A 22,166-nucleotide genomic window follows, 5' to 3' on the forward strand; every position below is an offset into this window, starting at 1 on the left:
CTCCGCTCTTTGTGCGTTTGTCCCTGGAAGAGGCTCAGCTTTGGCCCCGAACGGTGCTCTGCTTGTGCGAGTAGATCCTCGAGGCACTTGTCCTTGGAGGAAATCCAGCCTGGGTTTATTTTCCTTGCACATACGGTGGGTCGGTGTTTATTTTCCATCATTAGTCTTGACTTTGGACGCGGTAGAGGAGAGATCGTATATCCTTCATTAAGGAAAGCTGGGGGTTGTTTGGTCTTCTGCAGTCGTGGCTGCTGGAGCACGTGGCCGTGGCGGAGCCCCAGAAGCAGCCCCGGATGCCGTAGGCTCCCGGAGCTCATGCCAAAGGGGCGACCGTCCCTCCGAGCGCCGGTCCTTGTCGCGGCAGCTTGACCCCCTTCTCCGGGAAGCCAAAATAGCGGGACCCCAAGTCGTAAGCTTAAAGACCTTCCCTTTGAGATGCTCTTGGAGTGGTGTTTTCTTCATGTGCGTGTGGCAAATACGTTCCTCTTGCTCGTATCGAAGCCTAAGATTTATCCATTACTAATATTTGTTTTGTTTTGACAGGATAATGTATGTTTCCCATATGTTGCTCTGTGCTTGCAGCAAAATAATCCCTACCTATAAAATATTAATGCAAAAAAAACCCTTCTTAAAGTAGCTCTGGACTTCTTTACTTTTCAGCCTATTGTCTTGGATCACTTTAATGGCAAATGTCACGGTGCAAATGGAAGTAGCAGTGAGTTACGGCTTTGTCTCACTCCCGCTAAAGCCCTCGCATAACTCACGCAGTCCTCAAGTACCCTGACGCCTCCGAACGCCCCCCGCTTTGCGAGAAATTCCCTCTTAATTTGCTGCGGTGCGGAATGCCAGACCCCCCCGCTGGGCTGGCAGCGCTGCTCGCCGCGTGCCGTGCATGCCGTGCGGTGCATGCCGTGCCGTGCACGCCGTGCCATGCCATGGGGCTCACGGCGCGGCGCTTCTCTCCCCAGCTGCGCCGTGGAGACGCTGCAAGCCATGCTGGCGCGGGGCGGCAGCGAGGAGGTGGCCCGGGCCGTGGGCCGTGCTGGAGGCTGGGAGCTGATGGCCAGCGCCGAGCGGCACCACGACGGCATCGCCGCGCTCGCCAGGTGAGCTGCCGGCGCCAGGCGCTGCGGCGCGTCGAGGCCGCTGGCGGGGTCTGGTTCGGACGGGGACTTAGCTTTCCCTCCGCCCAGCGCGGCTAATAGCTCTTGGACGGCTGCGGAGGAGACGACTGGTTTGGGATTTTCCAGTATTTGCAAAAAAAAAAAAAAAAAAAATCTTTATTGAACCTCCCAGACACTCGAGAGCGTCTCATCCGAAACAAAGCCCGTCCCTCCCAGCCGCGGTCTGCCGGAGCCGGCTCCTTGCAGGGGCCTCTGTGGTCGCGGTGCCCGGCGTGTCCCTGGCACCAGCTCTGCCCCGGAACTCATCCCTGGATGAGGAGGCGATGCCGGCTCTTGGCTGTGCGGGTTATTCCCAGCGTCTCCTCTTCCCAGGGGTTCAACCGGCTCTCCCGCAGCCGCCCGAGCGAAGCGTGAGCTTAAGCTGGGGGCAGGCGCAGGGTGAGCAAAGCTGCTGCTCCGCCGTCCCCGGCGCTGCCTCGGGTCCGGCTGCTCCGCCGGAGCAGACGGCGGCGAGCAGGGAGGCGGGCGGGCCCGTGGGGGCTGTGCGGCTGCCTCGAAGTCGTCGGAGGTCTGCGGGCCACCCGTTAGCTCCAGGCAGCGGAGCTTGGAGAGTGTCCGGCTCAGTTCCCGCTTCCGCGGTGCGGTGGGATGGTGGTTCCTCGTGCCGTTGGGTTTCGAACCTCTTTGCCAAGGCTGAACCCGCCCGAACGGAGCGGGGTGACGCGGGACCGTTGTCTTTGCAGCGCGATGGCGCAGCACGCCGGCCCCAGGCTCCCCCTGATCGTGAAGAACCTCATGCCGACGCTGAACAGCGTGCTGGACAACCAGCGGATCACCACCACGGCCTTCCTGGCGGAGGTGAGACCGGCCAGCGTCGCGGTGGGGGGGCGACTCGTGGGCTGCCTCCCGTCCGTCTTCCGGGCTCGACCGCGGCGTTATCCCTGCGGGAAACGGGCTGAGACCCCGAGGGTTAAACCCGCAGCCGCGCGCTGTCCTCGTCGGCTTCCCGGCCCTCTGGTAGCGGGGATGGCAGCGGAGCGCTTGCAGGAGTCCAACTCTTAGCACATCGCTGCGATGAGCCAGCAAACCATAACTCTCTCCTTACGTACCACCTTAAGGAATGAAGTGACTCAAGTCCTTTCCTCCGGCGCGGGGCAGCGCCGCGGCCAGCAGACGGTAACGCTATCGCTCCGCGCGTACCACCTTAAAGCCCTGGGCCGCTCGAGTAGTTTCTGTTACATAAAGGAGCACCTTATGCCAGCGGCGCAGAACTATATCCCTGCTTATAAACCACCTTTTAAATTCTCAGCTGCTTAAGCAGCCTGGGATTAAGGCACTGTTTTTATTTTCTGTTTGGCTGGGGGAGCCGATGGCCCTGCTCTTGGACCCTGTCCCAGAATCTGCTTTAGTTTTGGAGTGCGGTTGGCTCCCTGCATCCTTAAAGGGTTTAAAATAGCAGCTTTGCCTCACCGTGGAGCTGGAGGGGAAGGAAGCAAATGCCTGTGTCTCCCTCTCTCAGAACTGATGAGGTGAGAGCTCAGTCCCTTCTCTCCCGGCCGCGCCAGCGACGGAGATGACAGCGGAGGCGAGGCGGGGAAACGGCCGCCGGGCCCTAGCAGAGGGGACCTGGGGCGTCCGCCGCGGCCTTTCCGCAGCAGGGTCTGCGCCGTCCCGCGAGGTTTCCTTCCAGCCCCGGGTGTCGCTTTGGGGCTCCGCCGGGGTTTGCATGCGGGATGCATGCCCGGGACTCCCTGGCCGTGGGGTCCCTGTCCCCCCCGGGAGCCCCCCCCTTGCAGAGCCGGGTCGGCGCCGGCCGCGCCGCTGCAGGCGATTAACGTCCCTTTTCGTCACGCGGGGAGCTTGATGGCTGCGGGAGGAGCTGGGCTCCGCCGGGAGAGCACGCGCCGGTCCTTGGAGCTCATCCTGCTTCCGCGCACGCGGCTCTCCCGGCGACTCGGGGGCTCGGTTACGAGGGTCAGCGGGAGAGCAGCCCTGCAGCCTTCGGTTAGCCAGCTCTCCTGAAATAGTCTCCTTGAACTCATGCCTGGCCAGCTTCTATAAGCGCCTCTCCGAGCGCTCCCCGGGCTCCAGGCGAGGAGCCGCTTGCCAAAAGCTCTGGTTCTGCTGCTACGAAGTCGCTCGGGGATGTCCCCTGCGCGGGGGGCTCCAGGGCAGCGCTCGGTGCTGTAGGGGTGGTGGGAAGCAGGGAGCGATCCCTCCGCCCCGGGCCGCTCCGTCATCCGGAGAGCACTCCTTCCCGGCGAGCCGCTGGGCCTCTCCGCAGAGCGGGAGGATGCGCTGCAGCCCGGGGTCTCCCTAACATCCCCAGGCCGCGGGTGTCTCGCTCCCTGGCGTGTCTTGGTGCCCCCTTGGCAGCTGCCCTCGACCGAGCTGGGGAAACGTCGGCCAAAGGAGGTGGCACCGACCTGGCAGCAAAACAAAGCACGGCTTTAGGTTTAAGATTCAAGGATTTGGGGCTGGTAGGTAACGATATAGAAGCAAAAGACTACAGAAGAGCATAAATCACAGTCCTAATCTGAACTCCGGTGGTTTTCCTAGCTGTCCTAATCTCACCTGGAAGGGGATCTCGGGGGCCAGTGGTCCAGCTTCCACGTGGGTGCTGGCCTCCACCCCAAAGCGAGAAGCTGTTGGGTTTCTGCTGGCTGTCAGTGCTCGGCTGGGCTTGCTGCTGCTTCGGTGCTCGATTTCCTCGATTTACGTGTTGGAAATCGTTGCAGATTCCCCAAGCCTGAGCGCGTGGTTGGGGTGTAAGGGCCGAGGGCTCCTCCAGTCGCGTCTCTGGATGATGCGTATGTAGAGCTGGGGAGCAAATCAAATCCGCCCCGGGCTCTTTCCCTCTGGAAAGGAGTAAGAGCATCCGAGATGCAGACGTAATCTCCGTCACGATTTGGGGCATTACCGTCCTGTTGACGCCGAGGCTCTCTTTGCTCCAGCTCCTTAATAGCAACGTGGTGAATGACCTGATCCTGCTGGAGACCATGATGGATAACATGACGGGCCGGCAGAAGGACCCCTGCATGTCAGTGCGCATGCTGGCTCTCCGAGGGCTGGGCAACATCTCCTCCGGGGCGCCGGAAAAGGTAAGAGCCAGCTCGATGTTCCCTGCTCCGGGAGAGTCCTTCCCAGGGATCCGGGCGGCGGCTGCTCCCACCCTCCTGCTGCGCGGGAGCGGGGCCGGCGCTGCAAAGCCCCGTCGGCGCAGGAGCGCGGGGCGGCCCGGTGCCTCCGCTCCTCTACCTGGTTCCTAATCCGCTTGGCAGGCGCCGCGCTCCGGCGCGCGTCCCGCTCCAAACGCCGGGAAGGGGTCGCGGGCGGGTCAGCCCCGAGACAGACAATAAGCTACTGTGATCTGCCGCTAAAACATAAGCAGCTACTAAAAATACCTTTCCGCTGGCGTAGCCCCGTCGGAGTCGCCGCTCTAATAGCATCCGGTGCTCCGGGCTGCGCGAGCCGAAGGGAAGCACGAGCCAAGCGCCCTGGCGAGGGCGAGGAAGGGCCGGAGCACGGCACGGCCCGGGCAGCGGTGGGAACGGCCCGTCCCAGCCTGCGGGGCTTGGTGGCTGCTGGGAGGTTTCCGTTGGGAAATCCGGAGGGCGAACGAGCAGCGGACGCGCAGCCGGTTCGCTCTGCTCCTGCTCCTGCTCCCTCTTCCCTTGCAGGTGCGGAAGCACGGGGCCAAGCTCTTGGCCTCCATGGTCAACGGCATGGATGACAAGGACGATCCCCACAACCTGGTCGCGCTGGAGGCCATGTCCAGTCTCTCCAAGCTCCTGGATCACGTGGAGGAGAGAGACGTCCAGTCCATGCTCCTCCACATTGCGATCAGGATCCGGCCCTTCTTCGACAGCGTAAGGAGGAGCCCCGGCGAGGTGGAGCTGGCGCGGTGGTCGGCGCGTTAAACGCCTTGTCCGGAGCGAGCCGGAGCCTGCTCGATGGAGGGGTGGGACCAGGAGCACAGGGCTCTTCTTGGGCACCGCACGGCTCCTTCCTTGCCGCGGCCGGCGCAGCGGGGCCGGGTGGGAGGAGGTCCAGGTGCATGGCGCTCCCAGCCGCCGTGCTCTGGTGGGCTCCGAGCGGGGAGCCAAGGATGGACAGCGAGATGACTGGGAAGTAGAGGGGCCCTTTGGGTGGATTTACACCCCAAATGGAGCCTGCCCTCAGCCCTGGGGGGCACGGGTGGCCGGTCCCCCCCCGACAGCTCCTCGTCCCCTCCGCTTGCAGGAGCAGCCCGACCTCCGCAAGTCGTCCATCGTGCTCTTTGGCAACCTGACTAAATTCAGCGACGGCAACTGCGAAGTCTTCTTCGAGCAGATCCTCAACGGGCTGGTGACGCTGCTGCTCCATCTCCAAGACCCAAAGCCAGAGGTGGTCAAAGTAAGTGCCCTTGGTTGGCAACCGCTGGCGTCCTGTCCCGTGCCGGCTGGCAGATGCCGAGGTCCTTCACCTTGGCGCGGGGCAGCCTGCCCTGGGGAGACCGCTCAGGCGTCGAGCTCTCGGATGCCTGCTGCAGCCTCCCCCTCTCTGCGCCGCAGGCCTGCAAGTTTGCTCTGCGCATGTGCGGCCCCAACATGGGCTGCGAGGGGCTCTGCGACATGTTCCTGAACCACCTGCGGGAGGACAGGAGCCTGCACTACGGGGAGTTCATGAACAACGTCTGCAAACACCTGGTGAGCGGCGGCAGAGACCCCGGCGGCGGGGCCGGCTCCTTGCTGGCCACCAGCCCCATCCGCAGGGACCTCCGGGTCCTGCTGTGGTGCCCTTGTGTCCTCGTGGGCCTGGGATAATGTGCAGCCTGCCCAGGACCTCTGTGCTTCTGAGCAGTGGTGCCGGTGCTGCAGGCAGCCGGTCTTGGGTCCTTGGTGACCTCCTCTGGTCTCCCTTCTAGATGCAGAGCTACCCAGAGATGCTGAATCGCCTGATTTTGACCAACCTCTTCTACTTCAAGAGCAACTGGGTTGACATCAGAGCGGCTGCGCCCATGTTCATTGGTAAGGCTGCTCCCGAGACCCTCCTTGCATTCAGCGTGGGCCTCCTTTCTGCAGAAGATCGTGCGCGTGGCTGTTCGTGCTGTCCTGGGAAGGCCTGGCGGTCCCTGTTCTGCTAGAGCGGCTGCTGGAAATGGCCGGCATCGTCTGGTGCCGACCAGCTTAGGTGGAGAGCATGTGGCCGGGTCTAACCATGGTCTGGGTGACAGCCCTCCATAGGCGACTGGCGTGAAGATCCGCTGTCTTGCAGAAATAGCGGCCTGCTTGTGGGCTGCACGCAGAGGTGACGTGCTCTAACTGGTTTTATTCCACCCCAACCGGGTCCAGTTTATTCCATCGTTTTGCAGGTTCCCATACTCAACTTGCAGCATGTAGCTATGAGGTTGCTCTGAGATTGACAGTGGGTTTATCTGCCAGCAGAGCTGCCGCAGCTCCGTGCTGTCAGCGCAGAGCATTTCTTGAGTTGTCGCTGTGCCACGGTGTGTTCAGGCAAGGGTCATCCAGCGGAGTTGTTCCTCGTACTGTGGCCGTTCCCCTGTGAAATGGTAGCAGCCATAAAATGCGGTTACGTCCTGGCACCAAGGGGCATCTGCGGCTGCTCCTGAAGCATCAAGCCCATCTCTGTAGTTGCTGGTTCCCTTTTGAGGTTGGGCAACGATGCCCAGCCTCACCTCCACCCGTTTCGCACGCGTGAGGTCGCAGGTGGTGTAACGCTACGCTGCGTTCGGCAGAGACCCTGAAGAGCTCTTGCACCGGCTGAACCGCGGTCCGAATCGCCCGTTAACGCTTTGCAAGCAAGAAGCTTTAGGAGCTGCAGCAGGGAGAAGATCTGCCCCCTCTGCCCTCCTGGCAGGGGTCTCTCGGGGGCGCGCGCTGTGCGGGGCGTTGTGCGCACAACATGTAGGACGCTCCCCGCGTGAGCCGTGGCGACGCCGCACAACACATTAATGGCACCAAGGAGCGACCTGGCACCCAGAGTGCCTCCGTTACCTCTTTCCTCAGATTTAGGGATTCTTGGTGGGATCCAGACCAAGCCCTGACTGTGAAATTCTTCCTCAGGCTTTCTCGTCCTGCACGTGGATGAAGACCACTGTCAGCAAGTGGACCTGGACCAACTCATTTCCTGTGAGTAGGAGTCGTTCCCCCCCTGCCTGCCGCCTCCTTCCAGGAGCCGCGGGCTTGGAGAGCTGTGCGGCCGGGCCGTGCTGGGGCTATGCTGCCGGGCAGGGGGCGAGTGAGCCGCTGGGAGGCGAGTGCCCCCGCTCGCGGGGCTTCCCGGGACGGCTGGGCCTGTGCAGTGCTGCCCGCAGTGGCAGCTCGGGGGTGCACGGCGCTGCCTGCAGCAGGAGCTCAGGGTGCACGGTGCTGTCCCGCGACATGCATCTGGGGATGCCTGGTGCTGCCTGCGGTGGGAGCTCAGGGGTGCACTGCATTCCCTGCGACGTGTCTGGGGGTGCATGGTGCTGCCTGCAGCAGGAGCTCAGGGTGCACGGTGTTCCCCGTGGTGGGAGCTTGGGGGTGCACGGTGCTCTCTGCAACGGCAGCTCAGTTGTGCATTGCACTGCCTGCAGCGGGAGCTCAGGGGTGCGCGGCGCTGCCCGCGACATGTGCCTGGGGGCGCACGGTGCTCCCTGCAGCAGGAACGTGGGGTGCACAGTGCTCCCCGCAGCGGTAGTCTGGGGGCGCAGGGGGCTTCACCATGGCAGGAGTCTGGGAGCGCACGGGGCTCCCCGCAACAGGATTTTGGGGCTGCACGGCACTCCCCAAGGCAGGAGCTCGGGGTGCACGGTGCTCCAGCACGGACCAGCGCTGGGGGGGCTGCAGTTCTCCTCGCGCCTGCGACCAGTCTGGGGCGCAGAGGGGCCCTGGGAAAGGCCACGGCACCCGGCGGAGGTTGGTGCCCGTCGTGGCCCCTGCCCTGTCCTCGCGGAGCGGAGCAGGGACGCACCGCCGCGGGGTGCTGCGGCCCCAGGGCTGGCGGTAGCAGGCGCGGAGCCCCGCGCGCCGCCGTGCAGCAGCGGCCTGGCCGGTGGCGCTGGCCCGGGGCACCAGGCCGGGGCTCACCCGGCATTTGCAGGGGCTTAGCGTAAGCAGAGGGGCCTTGCAGCGCGCGCTTGTAACGCGTTAACTGTTAAAAGGCAGAGTTAAGGCTCGTTATAAGGGGCTAATAAAAAGTCAGATTGAAGCTGGTGGCATTTTGGAGCAGAGTTAAGTAATTTTCCTGGATTTCAGGGATTTTTTCCCTGTCACTAGTGACCTCATAGTATATAGTAATGCATGGAAACTTTCGGATTGTTCCAAGAGAGCTTAAAAAACACTAAAAAAGGAAAAACTATCTTTCCGTTGGCTCCCTGAGCCCTTCCAGAAGAAAGAGGCCTGTCTGTTTGAAACAAGTGAAAGCTAATCTGCGGGTGGGTGAGTAATAGCTGGAGGGAGCAGGCGGGTTGGGTTGCGCGAGCTTCCCGCGTTGCGTGGATTAGCTGAGCGGGGTCTGGAGGGCTCCGGGCTCGGGGCAGTCCTGGGACCGGCATGTGGGGAGCCGGGCACGGAGGGGCTTTGCCGGGCCGCGCTCAGGCGCCGGGTAAACAAGCTACTGGAAAAATAGTATTATGCTTTTTACTGCTAGGAAAAACTACCTGGATTGTTTTCCCGCAGCGGGGAGCGGTTCCAGGCGTTAGGAAACGGTGCTGATAGAGGCGGCTTGGCCCCGCGAGCGGCTGCGGAGCCCCCGGCCCCCGGTGGTGCCGGCGCGGGGGCCCCAGCTCTGTGCTCTCCCCTTCCAGCTCTCAACCTGCTGCTGAAGGACCCGGCGCCCGCCGTGCGCGTGAAGGTGGCCGAGACGCTGGGCCGCCTCGTCCGCGTCCTGTGAGCCGCTGGGCGCCCCGGCTCCGCCGCAGCGCCGTGACGCTCCTCGCTGCCCCGCTCCGGGCACCGCCACGTCTTCCCGCACCCCGCCGCCTCCCCGGGGAGCCCCCGGCCCCGCTGCCGCCCCAGCTCCCGCGTGGCTCCCGGCGGGACGGGGACCGCGGTGACTTAGGGGCTGAGGCTCTGGCGGGGGAGAAGGGCCCCGGGGGGCTCGGGGCTGCGGCGCCCGCGCTGCCTCCAGCCCTGGTCCCGCGCTGCTGCCCGCGGCCGCTGCACGTGGGGCCCCGAGGCCCCCGGCGCTGCTCCATGAATGTGACCATCCTCCCCCCCTCCCCCCCCCCCAGGGGACTGTACATAAACTATTTTTAAATAAAGCTCTTTGCTCCTCACCACCCGGCGCTGCAGGAGTCTCACTGGGGAGCGAAGCTCATGGCCTGACCCCCCGCCGTCCCGCGGGGAAACCTCCCGGCCACTGGTCTCTGTGCCGGCCGCATCCCGTTGGAGCCAGGGCTGGGGGAGCCCAAGCCGTCCCTGTGCAGCGGCTGGGGGCTGGCGAGCCACACTGAGCCCGCGGGGCTCCGCTTCAGCTGGGAGCTGAGGCTGGACACAGCTCAGCACTGCCATGGGGGGTGGGGAAGTGATGAAGGGGTTGAGGGGGGAGCCCTCAGCCCCCCCCCCCCAAATTCCTCAGTGGGGTCTCTGGGTTTAAGGAGCCTTGTGAGCTGCTGGGGGGGGTGGCATGGCCTGGCCCAGCACCCTGCTCTAGGCTCCTCTTGTGTATTTTCCCCTCTGGGCTCTGATGCTTTTCCAGTTCCCAGCCCTGTGCTGCTTCCTGGGCTCGTGGTCCAGGGGAGGGAATGACCTCGGAGGGCTGGACAGAGGTTCCTGCGGACCAAGGCCTTGAGCTCCTGCTGCACCCCAGTGGGGCAGGCGCAGCCCGGTGCTTGAGCTTGCAGAGTCAACTGGAGCTGTGGTGTATCAGTAGGGCTCAGAGTGAACAAGCTGGGAGGGAAGAGCTGCTTTTCTGCCCCTTAGCTGCCAGCAGTGGTTTATGCCCTGTGCTGCAGGGGGTCGAGAGGCCACTTGGGGCCTGGCAGTGGCGGGTGTCCTGGTGGCCCTGGCAGGGTGCGGTGGCGCCCACAGGCTCTGCTGCTCACTCAGGCCCCAGCTCTGGGCGGCTGCCGCGCCGTTCCCTTGCAGCTGCGCGTTCCTGCAGCCCTACCTGCTCCCCGCACCGTGCAGGCCCCAAATATCTCGCAGCTCCTGCAGCCTTTCGGCCCTGGCGGCGGCGGCAGGATTCCTGGGATTGCTGGGCAGGGAGTCAGGCTGCGCCCGGGCTGGGGCCGTGCCAGCCCCGCGCGCCTGCCAGCCTGCCGGGGGGACGGGGCGGGGGGGGAGCCGGCCTTTTTCCACTTGTTAAAGCTCCCGCCCAGGCCCCAGCGCTTTACCGCTCAGCCCCGTCCATCCTTCCACCGCTCCGTCCCTGCCTCCGTGCCCCTTCCTCCCTCCCCTCCGTCCGGCAGCCTGGCTGGGACAAGCGATGTGCGGCGCTGGCGGGGCCCAGCCTCCGCTGCAGCTTTCCAGCGGCACCGAGAGGTTTTAGCGAGTCCGTGTGGCCCCGGGGCGTCAGTCCGGCCCCGGCTGCGGCCGCGCTGGCGGTGCAGCACAAAGCGACGCAGCCCCAGGACTGTATCCAAAAGAAAGAGTTTAATGAGTCCGTGTGCAGCGTCCCGGTGCCTGCGCCGGCCCCGTTGGCGCTGCCGCGGCCGGTGCTGCCCCTCGCCTGCAGGGAGCCCGTGTCGGGGCGCCGCACCGGCAGCTACGTGAAGAGTCGGACGGTGCCATCAGCACCCGATGAGAAGACCCAGGGCTGGGTGGGGTGGAAGAGCACGTCGAGGACGCCCAGGTCCCACGTCAGCGCGTGGCCCTTGAGCACCTTCACGGGCACCAGCAGCGGGTTCTGCAGCAGGTCGCTGTGTTGGAGGAGAGCGGTCAGAGCGGGGCTTCGGCTGCCTCCTCCCCACCTCCACCCCCTGGGTGCTCCCATGGGGTCACAGATGCCCCCCACATCCCGGCATCCCTCCCGACACTTGGGGCAGCACCACCCCCCTCCTCCAGCAACCCTTCGGGGCGACACACACTGTGCCTTGCCGGAGGACACAGCGCTGGACGACAAATCCCCGCGGACTCCCCCGCCACGTACTTGTAGACCATGCCGTGGCACACGATGACGCTGCCGTCGTCGGAGCCCGAGGCAAAGAGCGGGTAGTGCTTGTGGAAGGCCACGCTCCTCAGCGCCTTCTTGTGATGCCTGCAAAGACCATGGGCCGTCACGGGCCGGGGAGGACGCCTGCCCTGCAGCTGCGCCCTTGCCTGGGCGCCAAGCGTTACAGATCCCAAGCTCTGCTGCAAGCGACCTTGTGTATGGGAGGCTGGGGAGCAACTGGGGCAGACTGGGACCTGCTGCGGGCAGCTCTCAAAGCAGCCCAGCACCCACCATACCCAGGTTGGTGCTCACTGTCCTCCCACCCTAGCTCGCCCAGGACCTGCGAGACGCCAACGTGCTGGGGCAGGGACGGCTGCTCCTGGGACCACCCGATGGGGTCCGTCTGGGCCTTCCCCTGCAGCCAGGTCCCTGGAGAGGGAATATCCCTGGGAACAGGCCCTGGAGGAGCTCTGGGGCTGTGGGGCATGGCTAACCGGGAGGACCTGCACATGGGGAGCCTCCCTGCAGGGCTTGGGGCCTCACCGCAGCAGCTGGTAGGGTCTGGTGGAGAGGTCCAAGTCGAACCAGGCCAGCTTGCTGTCGTAGCTGCCGCAGATGATGTTGTCACCTGTGAGAGGGAACAGGGTGTTACTGAAGAGTCACCAGCAAACTCGCACCACGTCCTGCCAGCACCAGGATCTCCCAGGCCCTGGCTGCACCTCCGATGGCCTGGACTGAGTGGGATGCTCCATCCTAGCTTGCTGGGTCACCCTGAGCCTGCCACGTCCACGGAGGTGCCAGTTCGTGGCTGGGCATGCCTGAGGCAGGCACAGCTTGAAGGAGCGGGGTGCAACAAGGCCCAGCAGCTCCTTGGGAGAGCACACAGGCCACGTACCTCCAGGGTGGATGGCCATGCTGGACACCCACTTGCAGTTCGTCATCAGCTTCTTGGTGAGCTCCTGCTTGAGGAGATTGTAGACACGGACGTAGCGCTGCGTGGCCACGAAGAAGTAGGGCCGGATGGGGTGGAAGAGCACGCACTGCACCAGCCCCTTGCTCTTGCGGAAGGGGTTCTGGCTCCAGCGCTTGCTGGTCTGGTGGATCAGCACTTGCATGTTGCTGTTGTCAGCCAGGACGCTGGCGAAGTAGTCGCCTTTGCCGTGCCAGGTCACCTGCTTCACGGGCTGCAGAGAGCGGGGGTGGGAGATGGTCACTGCCAGCTGGGACCCCGTGCCCGGGGGACCAGCTCCCTGCACCTGCAGCGCCGGGGCTCAGCCCAGGGAATCACCCGCCCAAGCACCCACTTCCCAGCAGCTCCCTGCGAGGCCTCCCCGTCCGTACCCGGCTATGCTGGATGACCAGCCGGATGCCCTTGCCGTGCTCCTCGGTGGTGGCAGCGACCCACTGGACGGGCTGCACCCGCTCCTCCTCCGGCGCCACGTAGGACTCGAGCAGCTGGTCGGTGGCCCCATAGAGCAGCTTGTCGCCGAGGCTGGGGTTCACCAGCAGCACGGACTGCTCCCTGCAGCGGGGGAGAGCGCACGGATCAGGGCTGGGCAGACGCACGAACCCCCTTGGCAAGCCCTGCGGAGTCACGGGATGGCCCCAGCACAGGGCCAGGGCGGCAGGGAGGGACACGCGGGAATCCGCGAGCCTGCCAGGCCACTCCGTAGGCCAGGAGCCCTCAGGCTGGAAAAGAGACAGGTGAGGGCTCTATCATAGCCTGAATGTACCCGGCCAGGATGGTGGGGACTGACTGATCCCTCCTCAGCAAGAACAAGGGCCACCAAGGAAGCGGAAGGCAGGGTCACCACAAGCAGCGACGGCTCTGCTCACAGCAGGCCGCGTGTATGGCCTTGCTGCAGGGAATGCGAGCTTACAGACATGCCATGGAAGCTGGACAGGCTTTGGAAGAGGGAATCCAGCAACCCCTGTGGCTCAGGAAGCTCCTGAGATGCTGATGGCTGAAGGATGGAGACTATATCAACTGGGTCACTCACACAGCGATGGCCACCAGGCGGATGGTGGGGTTGGGGTTCCAGGCGATGCTCTTCACCACGCCGGCCAGGGGAAGGGTTTTCATGCAGCGAGCCGTGCTCACCTCCCAGAAGCGCACCGTGCAGTCATCGGAGCCTGTGGGACAGGACGGGATGGGGCTGGGCCTGCGCCAGGGTTGGCACGGCTCATCCCGAGGGCTCTGCCGCCGCAGCTCCGCACGGGGCAGAGGCCTGACCCTGCGTGCAGCCTCGGGAGAGGAGCAGCGCAGGCTGCGGGAGGGATGCAGCAGCCTCCCCTGCCCGACGCAGGCTGCGGTGCCTGATCCCGGCACAGCTGCCGTGCTGGCAGCCTGCCCATCCCAGCCCCGGCCCCGGCCCCGGCACGGCCCGTCTCGCTCCGAGAGCGCAGGCCAGGCTCCCTCCCCGGGCAGGCAGCCGCGGAGGCGCTGGTGGCGGAAGGAGCAGGTAACCTGCAGCGCATGCGCACGTGCGCGTGTGTCCCCGCAGGTCGGGCTATTTTTAACGCCTGAGCTCAGCCGCTTTCCCAGCCGCGGGCCAGGAATTCCACGTCGTGCAAGGGGCTGACGACGCGGGCCACCGGGAGCTGGCAGCCTGGAAACTCGAGCGCTATAAAAAGCACATGTGCCTCGCGGGCTATTAAACTGCCATCTGCTCTCAATCTATCTGCAGCCTCCGGCCGGCCGCTCGGGGCTGCTGCGTTCACTCTCCAGCCTCACTTTCTCCACTGCCGAGTGGCGGGAGAGATGGCAGGCTCCTGGGTGGGGTCCCGGAGGCGGCTGGAAAAACCTGCTGGAGGCAATGCTCCTTCCCGCGGGCTGCGCGGTGCCGGCTGGGGCGGCCAAGCGGCTGCCGGGGACGGGTGCTGGGAGCCAGGCTGGGAGCCCGGTGCCTCGGCTTCTCCCGCAGCCCCGCGCCGCCGAGCAGGGATCCCCGCGCCTGGAGGCTCTCGCCCGTGCACGCGCCAACAGCCCGGCTCCCCCAGCACACGCGGGCGCAGGGTGCCGGGGCCGGGCCAGCGGCGCGTCCTGGAGCCCCCGGTCCGGGACGCAAACCCTTACCTGACACCAGCCACTGCCCACCGGGGCAGATGCTGAGGCACCGCACCAGGCTGCTGTGCCCGCGGTAGACCTGGGGAGGGAGAGGGGAAGCAGGTGAGGGTCCCCCCGCCTCCGCTTTTGGGGGCCTCCCTGCACTGCCGAGGCAGCAGCGAGGAGGGGGGAGGCCGGGGGGGGGGTATCCGTGTCTAGAGGAAGGCAGATGTCTGCACCCCACCGAGCTCCCCCCTGCTCTGCCCAGCCGTGGCGGCGCTGAGCCCGGTGCTGCCCGTCCCGCAGCAGGCAGGGCCCCACCATGGCCAGGCTAGTGGCCACGGGCCCGGGGACGTGCCGCATCCAAGCAGGACCAGCTGGGGCACCTCCTGCTCCGGCCAGGGCATTCACACGCACACACAGACGCACACGGCGCCGATTTACCAGGGCCTGGGTGGTGGGGAAGGGCTGCAGGTCCCGCGGCTTCGGCAGCTTGGGGATCAGGTCCTCCGGGTCCACGTTCACCTGCGGCAGAGGCAGCTCGTTAGACGCAGCGGGGACACCGGGCCGTTCCCAGCCCCCCCGGTGCTCCGCCTGGGCCAGAGCTGCTGCCCCGCACACGTGCGGCGTGAGGATCACGGCCCCCAGACAGGCAGGAACGGGGGCTGCCGAGGGCGCGGGGCTTCAGGGTGGACCGGGCACAGCGCTTTTGCCAGTGGCAGCCCCAGCTCGGTGAGCAGGACCAGCCCGCGAGGTCTCCAGGACAGGGGGACGCTGGGGGGGGATGTGAGGGGCTCTCACCCGCATCTTCCTCTGGCGCGGGCAGAGGTAGAGGTCCAGGCAGCGCTCAAAGCGCTCGTGGATGAAGCGGGAGTAGGCAGGCACTGCCCGCAGGCACCGGTACTGCCGGGGCACGAAGTTCAGCTTCCGCTCGGCCGGCTCCTGCTGCTCCCAGGCCAGCTTCTGCGGGGCGGAGGGCAGCCCGGGTGAGCTGCGCGCGCGCACAGCGCTCCCCAGCACCGCCAGGTCTGGATGGACCCTCCTGGCTGGCCAGGTCCTGCCACCCCCAGCCCCGGCACATCCCCTCCCGAGCCGAGAACCATCCCGCAGCCGGTTTCTGGCCTGCCTCACTCCTCCCTCGGAAGCGGCGCCAGGAGACAGGAACCGCGTCTGCCCCCAGCACCTCCATGTCTGTCTCTAGCCAGGTCCTCCTCGGCCTTCCCGGGTTTTCTGCCCAAGACTAGTGCCCTGTCCCCTTCCTGGTGACCCCACGCAGCCCCTGCTCCAGCCTCAACGTGTCTCTCGCAGCAAGCCAGGACCTAGGTGAGGTCTCAGCGGCACGGCACAAGGACACCCCTGCTTCCCTCTCCTGCCTGAGGTCGCTAAAGTCCCGTTCACCTTTCTCAGGTACTTGGGACTCCCCGTATGAGCTGCGGGTCTGTTCTCTCTGAGGACTGTGTTTTCTCTCTCCTTCCATAATGTCTCTTTTCTCAGGGTCTGTTTTGACCATGGCAAGCCCTCGAGGTTGGACCAACAAGCTGGCAACTGCCCAGATCCCCAGATCACACATTTCCTTCCCAACTTGAGCAGGGGCCCTGCTTTCGCTGCTGCTTAGTCTCCTGGCACGCTCCCAGCTCACCAGATGATCACGAGCCTGGCTACCGAACCTGCAATTTCTAGTGAAATCCAGCGCTAGTTTAGCTTGGAGGCTGCACCTTGCTGTCTACCTTGACGCCCTCCTCCCTGCGCGGCAGCCCCCGCTTCTCTTTTTACCCAAGCGGCTGAAGAACCTTTGCTTTAATATTTCCTTCGCAAGGTCTCGACTCAGCTCGACATAATGGCAATTTTCATGTTGTCTCTACGACGCCCCTCGGAGATGCAGCATTTCCCCACGCCCCAGCACCCGAGCTGCCCTCACTCAGCACAGCCCTTCTTGCGCCCCCAGCACCTACAGAACCACCCCCCCCCATACGCCCAGCGCTTTCCTCCGCCGGCTGCTGACCCCTGACAGCTGCCCCGTACCTCCTCCTCGCTGGGCAGGTACTCGGGTGGGGGGTTGTAGGACTCCTCATGGCCAGGAAGCTTCATCTTGGGGGCTGGGACGTGCATCTTGTGCCGGCCCAGGATGGAGTTGGGATCCTCGTGGGCCCAGAGGTCGTAGTAGGAAGGTGTGTCCTCCTTGGGCTTGCGGGGCTTGATCCAGCCCATCTTGATGGCATGGACTAGCTTGGAGACCTGTGGGGCAGGGACAGGTCAACCCCAGGAGCCGCAGCACTCTGCGAGCTTGGGGAGCAGGATGCGTGTGACGTGAGGAGGGACGCTAATGCCTCCGAGGCAGCGCGCAGCTCTGCAGACCCGTGTGCGGGCTGCAGAGGACTGGAGGCCTCGGCACAGCTTTGTACGTGCACGGGAACCGCTGCAGCAGGAGCAGCCAGCATGGGGATGGCGGTGGATGTGGGTGAGCCACAGCACGGATAAGACGGACTGCTGGACACGTCTGAGATGGGAAAGCGGCCGCAATCACCAGCCTTCAGCGCTGCTGCCCACGCGGGGACTTCAGTCGCAAGGCCTGGAGCTCAGCTTTGCGCTCCCAGCTCCTCTGGGCCAGCCCATGCATGATGCCATCAGACCTCTCACCTTCTCCTTCTCGATAAGGGAGGGGATGAAGCTCCGCTTGTCTGCTGGGCGATTTGTCACAGGGTGGATCATGACCTCGTGGCTGAAGAAGTCAATGGCCGGCTGGGGAGACACAGACCCGGGTGGCTGCAGCGGCTGCGCCGCCCCTGCCTTCCCCACATGGCTCGGGGAAAGCCAGTGCTAGGAGCCACCGCAGAGGGTTTGCCACAGCCCTACCTCGTAGGGATCGAAGTGGACGTCTCCAAACTGCCCCTTCTGGAGCCGGTGCACCAGGTCCACCTGCTCATCTGTCAGCTTTATGTCTGCACCGGTCATCTTGTCCTGGACTGTTCGCCTGCAGGGAACCAAACGAGAGAGAGCTAGGGCTGGACTGCAGCGTCCGTCCGTCCGTCCCCTGAAGGTGAACACGAGCCCCACTGCCTTGAGGCTCTTGGCTCCCAAAGCCACACAGTGCCAGGAGTCACATCAGGAGACACCAAGGTCTCTAGCCTGTTCTCTGCACAGGGCTCCCGGAGAGTCGGGGTGCTTTGAGTCCCCACCAGCACACATACGGACACACTCGCTGCGGGGGCCGAGCGCACGCCTTGCAGAAGGGCAAGCGGCACAACACGTCGCACGTTGGCGCGTGGCTCTCCCTGCTCACCAGTAGTCAGGGTTCTCCATCTTCTCCAGGAACTTGTCCAGCTCATCCTTGTTTCGGATGGGCTTGTAGATCTTCTTGCCCTCCAGGTCGTAGCCGATGTGCGGGAAGTCCTGGTACCACTCCATGGGGATGTTGCCCACTGTGTTGCGGATATCCTGGGGGAGGGTGGACAGAAAGGCAGCGTGAGGGTGGTGCAAAACACACAGCTCCACGCAGATGCACCCCTGGGTGCCAGAGGGGGAAACGAAGGCCGGGCAGGAAAGCGATGGGCAATCTACCCTCCCTGCTCAGGTACAAGGCAACGCGAAGCGGGGCTGCTCCATGCCCTCGCAGTGGGCGCGAAGCAGCCCCCGACGCGGGCCACCAGCGCCCGCCGCAGCCCTGCAGTGCCCCGGCATCCCCCCGCGGCCAGGCGCTGCCGGCGGTGGGGACGGCATGCGGGATGGGGAAGGAGCCGGCACGGTGAGGGGGGTCGGGAGGGTGATAACTGAACCCCAAAGCTGTGGAGGGATTCAGGGTCCGGCCTGGGAGCATGCGTCCAAGCCTGGTGCCCTGCACGGCTGCGGACAGCCCGAACGCCGGCCCCGAGCTGGGCTGAGCCCCTTCCTCCAGGCTTGGGGCAGAGGGTGAGATGCCCCAGCGAGCCGGGCAGCCGGTGTCCTCCCATCCCACCGGAGCGTCCCAGCCCTCCCCGGCACGGGGGAAGCAAGCATGAAGGCAAGCGCCCAGCTGGGCTCGCTCACCGGAGGAGGAAGGCTTGAAGAGCCTTGCACGGCTCCACGGTCGGAGCCGGGGCGCGGGCGCAGCCGAGCCCAGCTCACCCAGGCGAGCGTGGAGCCGGGAGCCGGCAGTCGGCCCTTCGGGAGCTCGTTAGAGAGCAGCCGGGCAGGGGGCTGCGGGCGGTCAGCAGTGGCGCGGCTGAGCGCATTCCTGCGCTGTGCCCTCAGACAGGAGCGCGCCTCACATTTTCCGACCGTCGGCCGCCAGGCACGCTCCCCCGGCGCACGCACGCTCGCACGCCGGCCGCCGCGCGTCCCGGCCGCCTCCGAGGGGAGCCGGCAACCAGCCCCCCCCCCCCCGGGGCAGCTTCATCGGCCCCTGCAGCTGGTGCAGGAAGCATTTTCACGCTGCCCGGAGAGGAGCTCGCCGAGGCCAATGCAATTCCGGTGGCACCTGGGTGTTTCCAGGGGTTGCATGAGGCTCTGGGCTCACTGCAGCCGGTGACAAACCCCGGGAAGGGCTGGAAACCGCCTGCCCCGGGGCCGAGCCCAGCAAGGCTCGGCAAGGGCAGAGCATCGTCCGTGGGGGGGTCCCGCCTGGCCCGCAGCATCTCCCGCGGCTCCTCGGTCTCAGCCGGGCCACGGGACAGAAAGGGGCTGCTGGGGTCGCGCAGGCGCCCCGGGCCGCGGCGGGGAGCGAGAGCCCGCGCTCTCGCCGGCCTCTCCCCAGCGGCGCTCGCGTATACGAAACGCAGAGACGCCGTCCCCAATTACAATGGCGCTGGGAAGAAGGTGTGAAGGTGACCTGTGCCCCGTACACTCCGCAGTCAGGGGTCACCCTCACCCCGCGGCACCATCTGGTCCCCATAAACACTTGCAAACTGCACGGGGCCTCCCGGGGAAAGGCGCCAGGAGCCCCCTGAAGGCAGAGCCGGCGGGAGCCCCCGGGGCCACGCCGGACCCATCCATCACTCCCCGAGCACACGTCAGCGCAGGACGCGCGCTGCCCCCCCGGGGAATCGGCCAGGAATTTCCCCGTCAGCATCAGCCTCCGGGAAGCCGCCCGCTGTGCGTGCAGACGCACGTGGCTTTGGGCACGGCACTTGCATGGGGCACGGCGCTTGCACGGGGCACGGCGCTTGCACGGGGCACAGTGCTTGCATGGGACACGGCGCTTGCACGGAGCACAGTGCTTGCATGGGGCACGGCGCTTGCACGGGGCATGGCGCTTGCATGGGGCACGGCGCTTGCACAGGGCACGGCGGGAAGCGGCTCTTGGCCGGGCAGGAGTTTGCAGAGCTCAGGTGACGAGGAGGGGGGGGAATCCCTGGGGAAAGCGCCGAGAGCGGATGGCGCTTCAGCCCAGGAACGGCATGGCACGGCGAGGCAAGCGGCAGCGCTGCGTGGCGGAGACAGACGCGCCGGGCGCGCTAACGAGGCCTGCGCTTTTAACGAGAAGGGCCGTGGCGCAGGGAGCTGTGAGCCCAGACTGGGCGTCTCTTCCTGGAGGCCTGCTCCAGCCCAGCCGGGAGCCATGGACTCGATGCAGGAATCCCTGGGCGAAGCTCATGCCAGGAAGCCGGACCGGATCGCGACGGTCCCTTCTGGCACCGCAGGCCTGTGACGCCGTCCCCTCCAGCGCCAGCCCCGCATTCCCGTGTTCACGCAGGCGCCGCTGGCCGCAGCCCGGCCCGGAGCAGGAGGCGACGGCGGAGCGCCCACCGGCTGTCACGCGCACGCGTGGAATTGCAGCGACAGGCTCGGCCTCCAGGCTGATTAGCAATAGCGGAGAGGGATCCGTGTCCTCCCCCCTTCCGCCCCGCCGGGCTGAGAAAGGAGCACGTTGCTCCCAGACGGGATTTTCTTGACGGCTGCCGAAGCAGCCCGGTAGCCGGGCCCCGTCCCTCCCCTCCCCTCCCGCCACCCACTCGGGTGCTTAACACTTCGCCTCCGGCGAGCCGCGCTCCGCAAGTGAGCGCGAGGGAGTCGGGAGCCCCCGCGCGCGCGGGGCTGCCGTCACTCGGCCTCACGTCTGGAAGTTGTTCTTGGATGGGCCCTGGGCATTCCTAGACGCACATTCCTGGCAGCTGGAGCGCTTCATAGGAAAGATTCTTTGCTTGAAAATATCCGGTCCACGTGGAGGAGAAAGGGGACGGGGCGATCTCAGCCGTCCCTCCCTCCCCACCCTGGAGGCGGCAGGCCTGGGCACTCCGGCAAGGCACATGGGAGTGGGGAACAGGCAGGCAGAGGGATCCCGGGATCGCAGCCGGACAAGCACCGTCCCCGACAGGGCCTTCAGGATCCCGGGGCCAGCTGTGCCAGATGCCCTTCCGCAGGGACGGGGCTGCTCGAGCAGCCGGGACCCTGTGCGGGGCGGGAGGCGTCAGCGGGCGCAGGCTCAGCGCGGCTCCGCAGGGCTGCTCGCTGGGAGCCGGGGCGGAGGAAGGCTTGTGGGAGAGCCCGGAGCCTGGGGACCGCGACGCTGCAAACAGCAGGCCCCGCTGCCCCCGCGTGTTTCAGCCGGGGAGTCTCTCAGCCCGTGCCGGGCCCGGTGCTCCGGCCGGGGTCCCACCTGCGTGCAGGGCTGCTCTCCGCTCCCTGTCCTGATCCGGTGGGAAGGTGCTGCCTCTGCCGCGCGGAGGGACTGGGACTCAGGGAGACGGAGGTGCTTCTCGCCAGGCGGGATCGTGCGGGGAAAGCGCCTGGGGACTGCGCTGGGTAAAAGCTGCTGGGGAAAGCAAGGCCGTTCTTTAGGAGAGCTAAGCAAAAGCAGATGCCTGCAGGAGCGCGACTTTCCGATGCGCCCGTGGTAAGCACCCAGCGCTGCGCAAGGAGACGGCAGCGGCCGGATTTCAGAAGCCGCCGAGACTCCCCATTAACTGTGGTAGCACATTGCAAAGGTGGAAAACACTGGCTAGGAACGCTGACACCCTGCGCGGAGCTCTGGCTGGGAACAGGCGATGGGGGGTACGCTGCTCACGAAGGGAACGGAGGGGAGACCCGAGACCTTCACAACAGATGGCAATTTTCGTTTTTGGCTAAAAGTTAAACCGCTGCCCGTCCACCCAGCGTACAAATAAAGTGCATTAGAAAGCACCGCCGGGCGAGAGCAGTTGGGGGGGCTCGGCCCCGCTGCAGCCCCCCCCCCCCCCCCCCCGAGGCTGCAGGAGCTGCAGCTGCTCCACCAGCGGGATGCCGCCGCGGCTCTGACACTTCGGTCTCCCAGCAGGGACGCGGGGCGGGAGCTGCACCAGGCCGGGAAGCGCTGCTGGGTTCAGCGCAGGGGAACGGCTGCTTGCTGCTGCTGCCGCTCGCCCAGCGCCCCTGCAGGGACGGCGCTTCCCGGGGGGCCGGGCCGGCCGGCAAAGCGATGGTGCTGCCCGCGGCCTCCGGCTCGCCTACAGGCAGACGCGTGCGACCGAAGGGGAGCAGGAGTCCGGGCAGCGGTGCTGCGAGCTCCGCCAGCGCCCGCGCAGCAGCTCTGCGTCGGCCCAAGCTCGCATCCTGCCCCAAAACTCCGGGGGCCTCCAGGGCACCGGAGCCCAGCAGGCCTCCCCGAACCTTCGACCGGCACAGGCAGGGCGGCCGGATCGCCTCCCCTCCATGGGCATGGGCACAGATGGCACAGCTCGTCTCCGGTGCCCGATCCCCGTGATCCCCTTTGCAGGCTGCTGGCACAGCTCGTCTCCGGTGCCCAATACCTGTGATCCCCTTTGCAAGCCGCTGGCACAGCTCGTCTCCGGTGCCCAATCCCCGTGATCCCCTTTGCAGGCTGCTGGCACAGCTCGTCTCCGGTGCCCGATCCCTGTGATCCCCTTTGCAGGCTGCTGGCACAGCTCGTCTCCGGTGCCCGATCCCCGTGATCCCCCTTGCAGGCTGCTGGCACAGCTCGTCTCCGGTGCCCGATACCTGTGATCCCC

The 22,166-nt window shown here is 65.8% G+C and overlaps 2 protein-coding genes across 8 annotated transcripts in view; one reads left to right on the forward strand and one right to left on the reverse strand.

The window, feature by feature from the left end:
* Window positions 1–9,384, forward strand: part of MROH1 (maestro heat like repeat family member 1) — a 47,117-nt gene extending 37,733 nt beyond the window's left edge. For all 6 annotated transcript variants that reach the window (XM_067290054.1, XM_067290055.1, XM_067290056.1 and 3 more), the window contains 9 exons: window positions 969–1,106; window positions 1,868–1,982; window positions 4,079–4,225; window positions 4,805–4,993; window positions 5,367–5,519; window positions 5,678–5,812; window positions 6,031–6,133; window positions 7,190–7,255; window positions 8,914–9,384. In XM_067290054.1, coding sequence (XP_067146155.1) covers window positions 969–1,106; window positions 1,868–1,982; window positions 4,079–4,225; window positions 4,805–4,993; window positions 5,367–5,519; window positions 5,678–5,812; window positions 6,031–6,133; window positions 7,190–7,255; window positions 8,914–8,999 — 1,132 coding nt within the window. In that variant the 3' untranslated portion in view covers window positions 9,000–9,384. The remainder of the gene's footprint in view (window positions 1–968; window positions 1,107–1,867; window positions 1,983–4,078; window positions 4,226–4,804; window positions 4,994–5,366; window positions 5,520–5,677; window positions 5,813–6,030; window positions 6,134–7,189; window positions 7,256–8,913) is intronic.
* Window positions 9,385–10,683: 1,299 nt separating this feature from the next.
* The window catches only part of BOP1 (BOP1 ribosomal biogenesis factor), a 68,241-nt gene continuing 56,758 nt past the window's right edge, over window positions 10,684–22,166 (reverse strand). For both annotated transcript variants that reach the window (XM_067290060.1, XM_067290061.1), the window contains 13 exons: window positions 17,528–17,682; window positions 17,101–17,218; window positions 16,885–16,986; window positions 16,270–16,482; window positions 15,049–15,210; window positions 14,692–14,772; window positions 14,278–14,347; window positions 13,202–13,334; window positions 12,543–12,723; window positions 12,097–12,385; window positions 11,745–11,829; window positions 11,199–11,306; window positions 10,684–10,968 (listed from right to left, as the gene is read on the reverse strand). In XM_067290060.1, coding sequence (XP_067146161.1) covers window positions 10,815–10,968; window positions 11,199–11,306; window positions 11,745–11,829; window positions 12,097–12,385; window positions 12,543–12,723; window positions 13,202–13,334; window positions 14,278–14,347; window positions 14,692–14,772; window positions 15,049–15,210; window positions 16,270–16,482; window positions 16,885–16,986; window positions 17,101–17,218; window positions 17,528–17,682 — 1,851 coding nt within the window. In that variant the 3' untranslated portion in view covers window positions 10,684–10,814. The remainder of the gene's footprint in view (window positions 10,969–11,198; window positions 11,307–11,744; window positions 11,830–12,096; window positions 12,386–12,542; window positions 12,724–13,201; window positions 13,335–14,277; window positions 14,348–14,691; window positions 14,773–15,048; window positions 15,211–16,269; window positions 16,483–16,884; window positions 16,987–17,100; window positions 17,219–17,527; window positions 17,683–22,166) is intronic.

The sequence above is a fragment of the Apteryx mantelli genome, chromosome 2 (assembly GCF_036417845.1).
Source record: "Apteryx mantelli isolate bAptMan1 chromosome 2, bAptMan1.hap1, whole genome shotgun sequence".
Lineage (NCBI taxonomy): Eukaryota > Metazoa > Chordata > Aves > Apterygiformes > Apterygidae > Apteryx > Apteryx mantelli.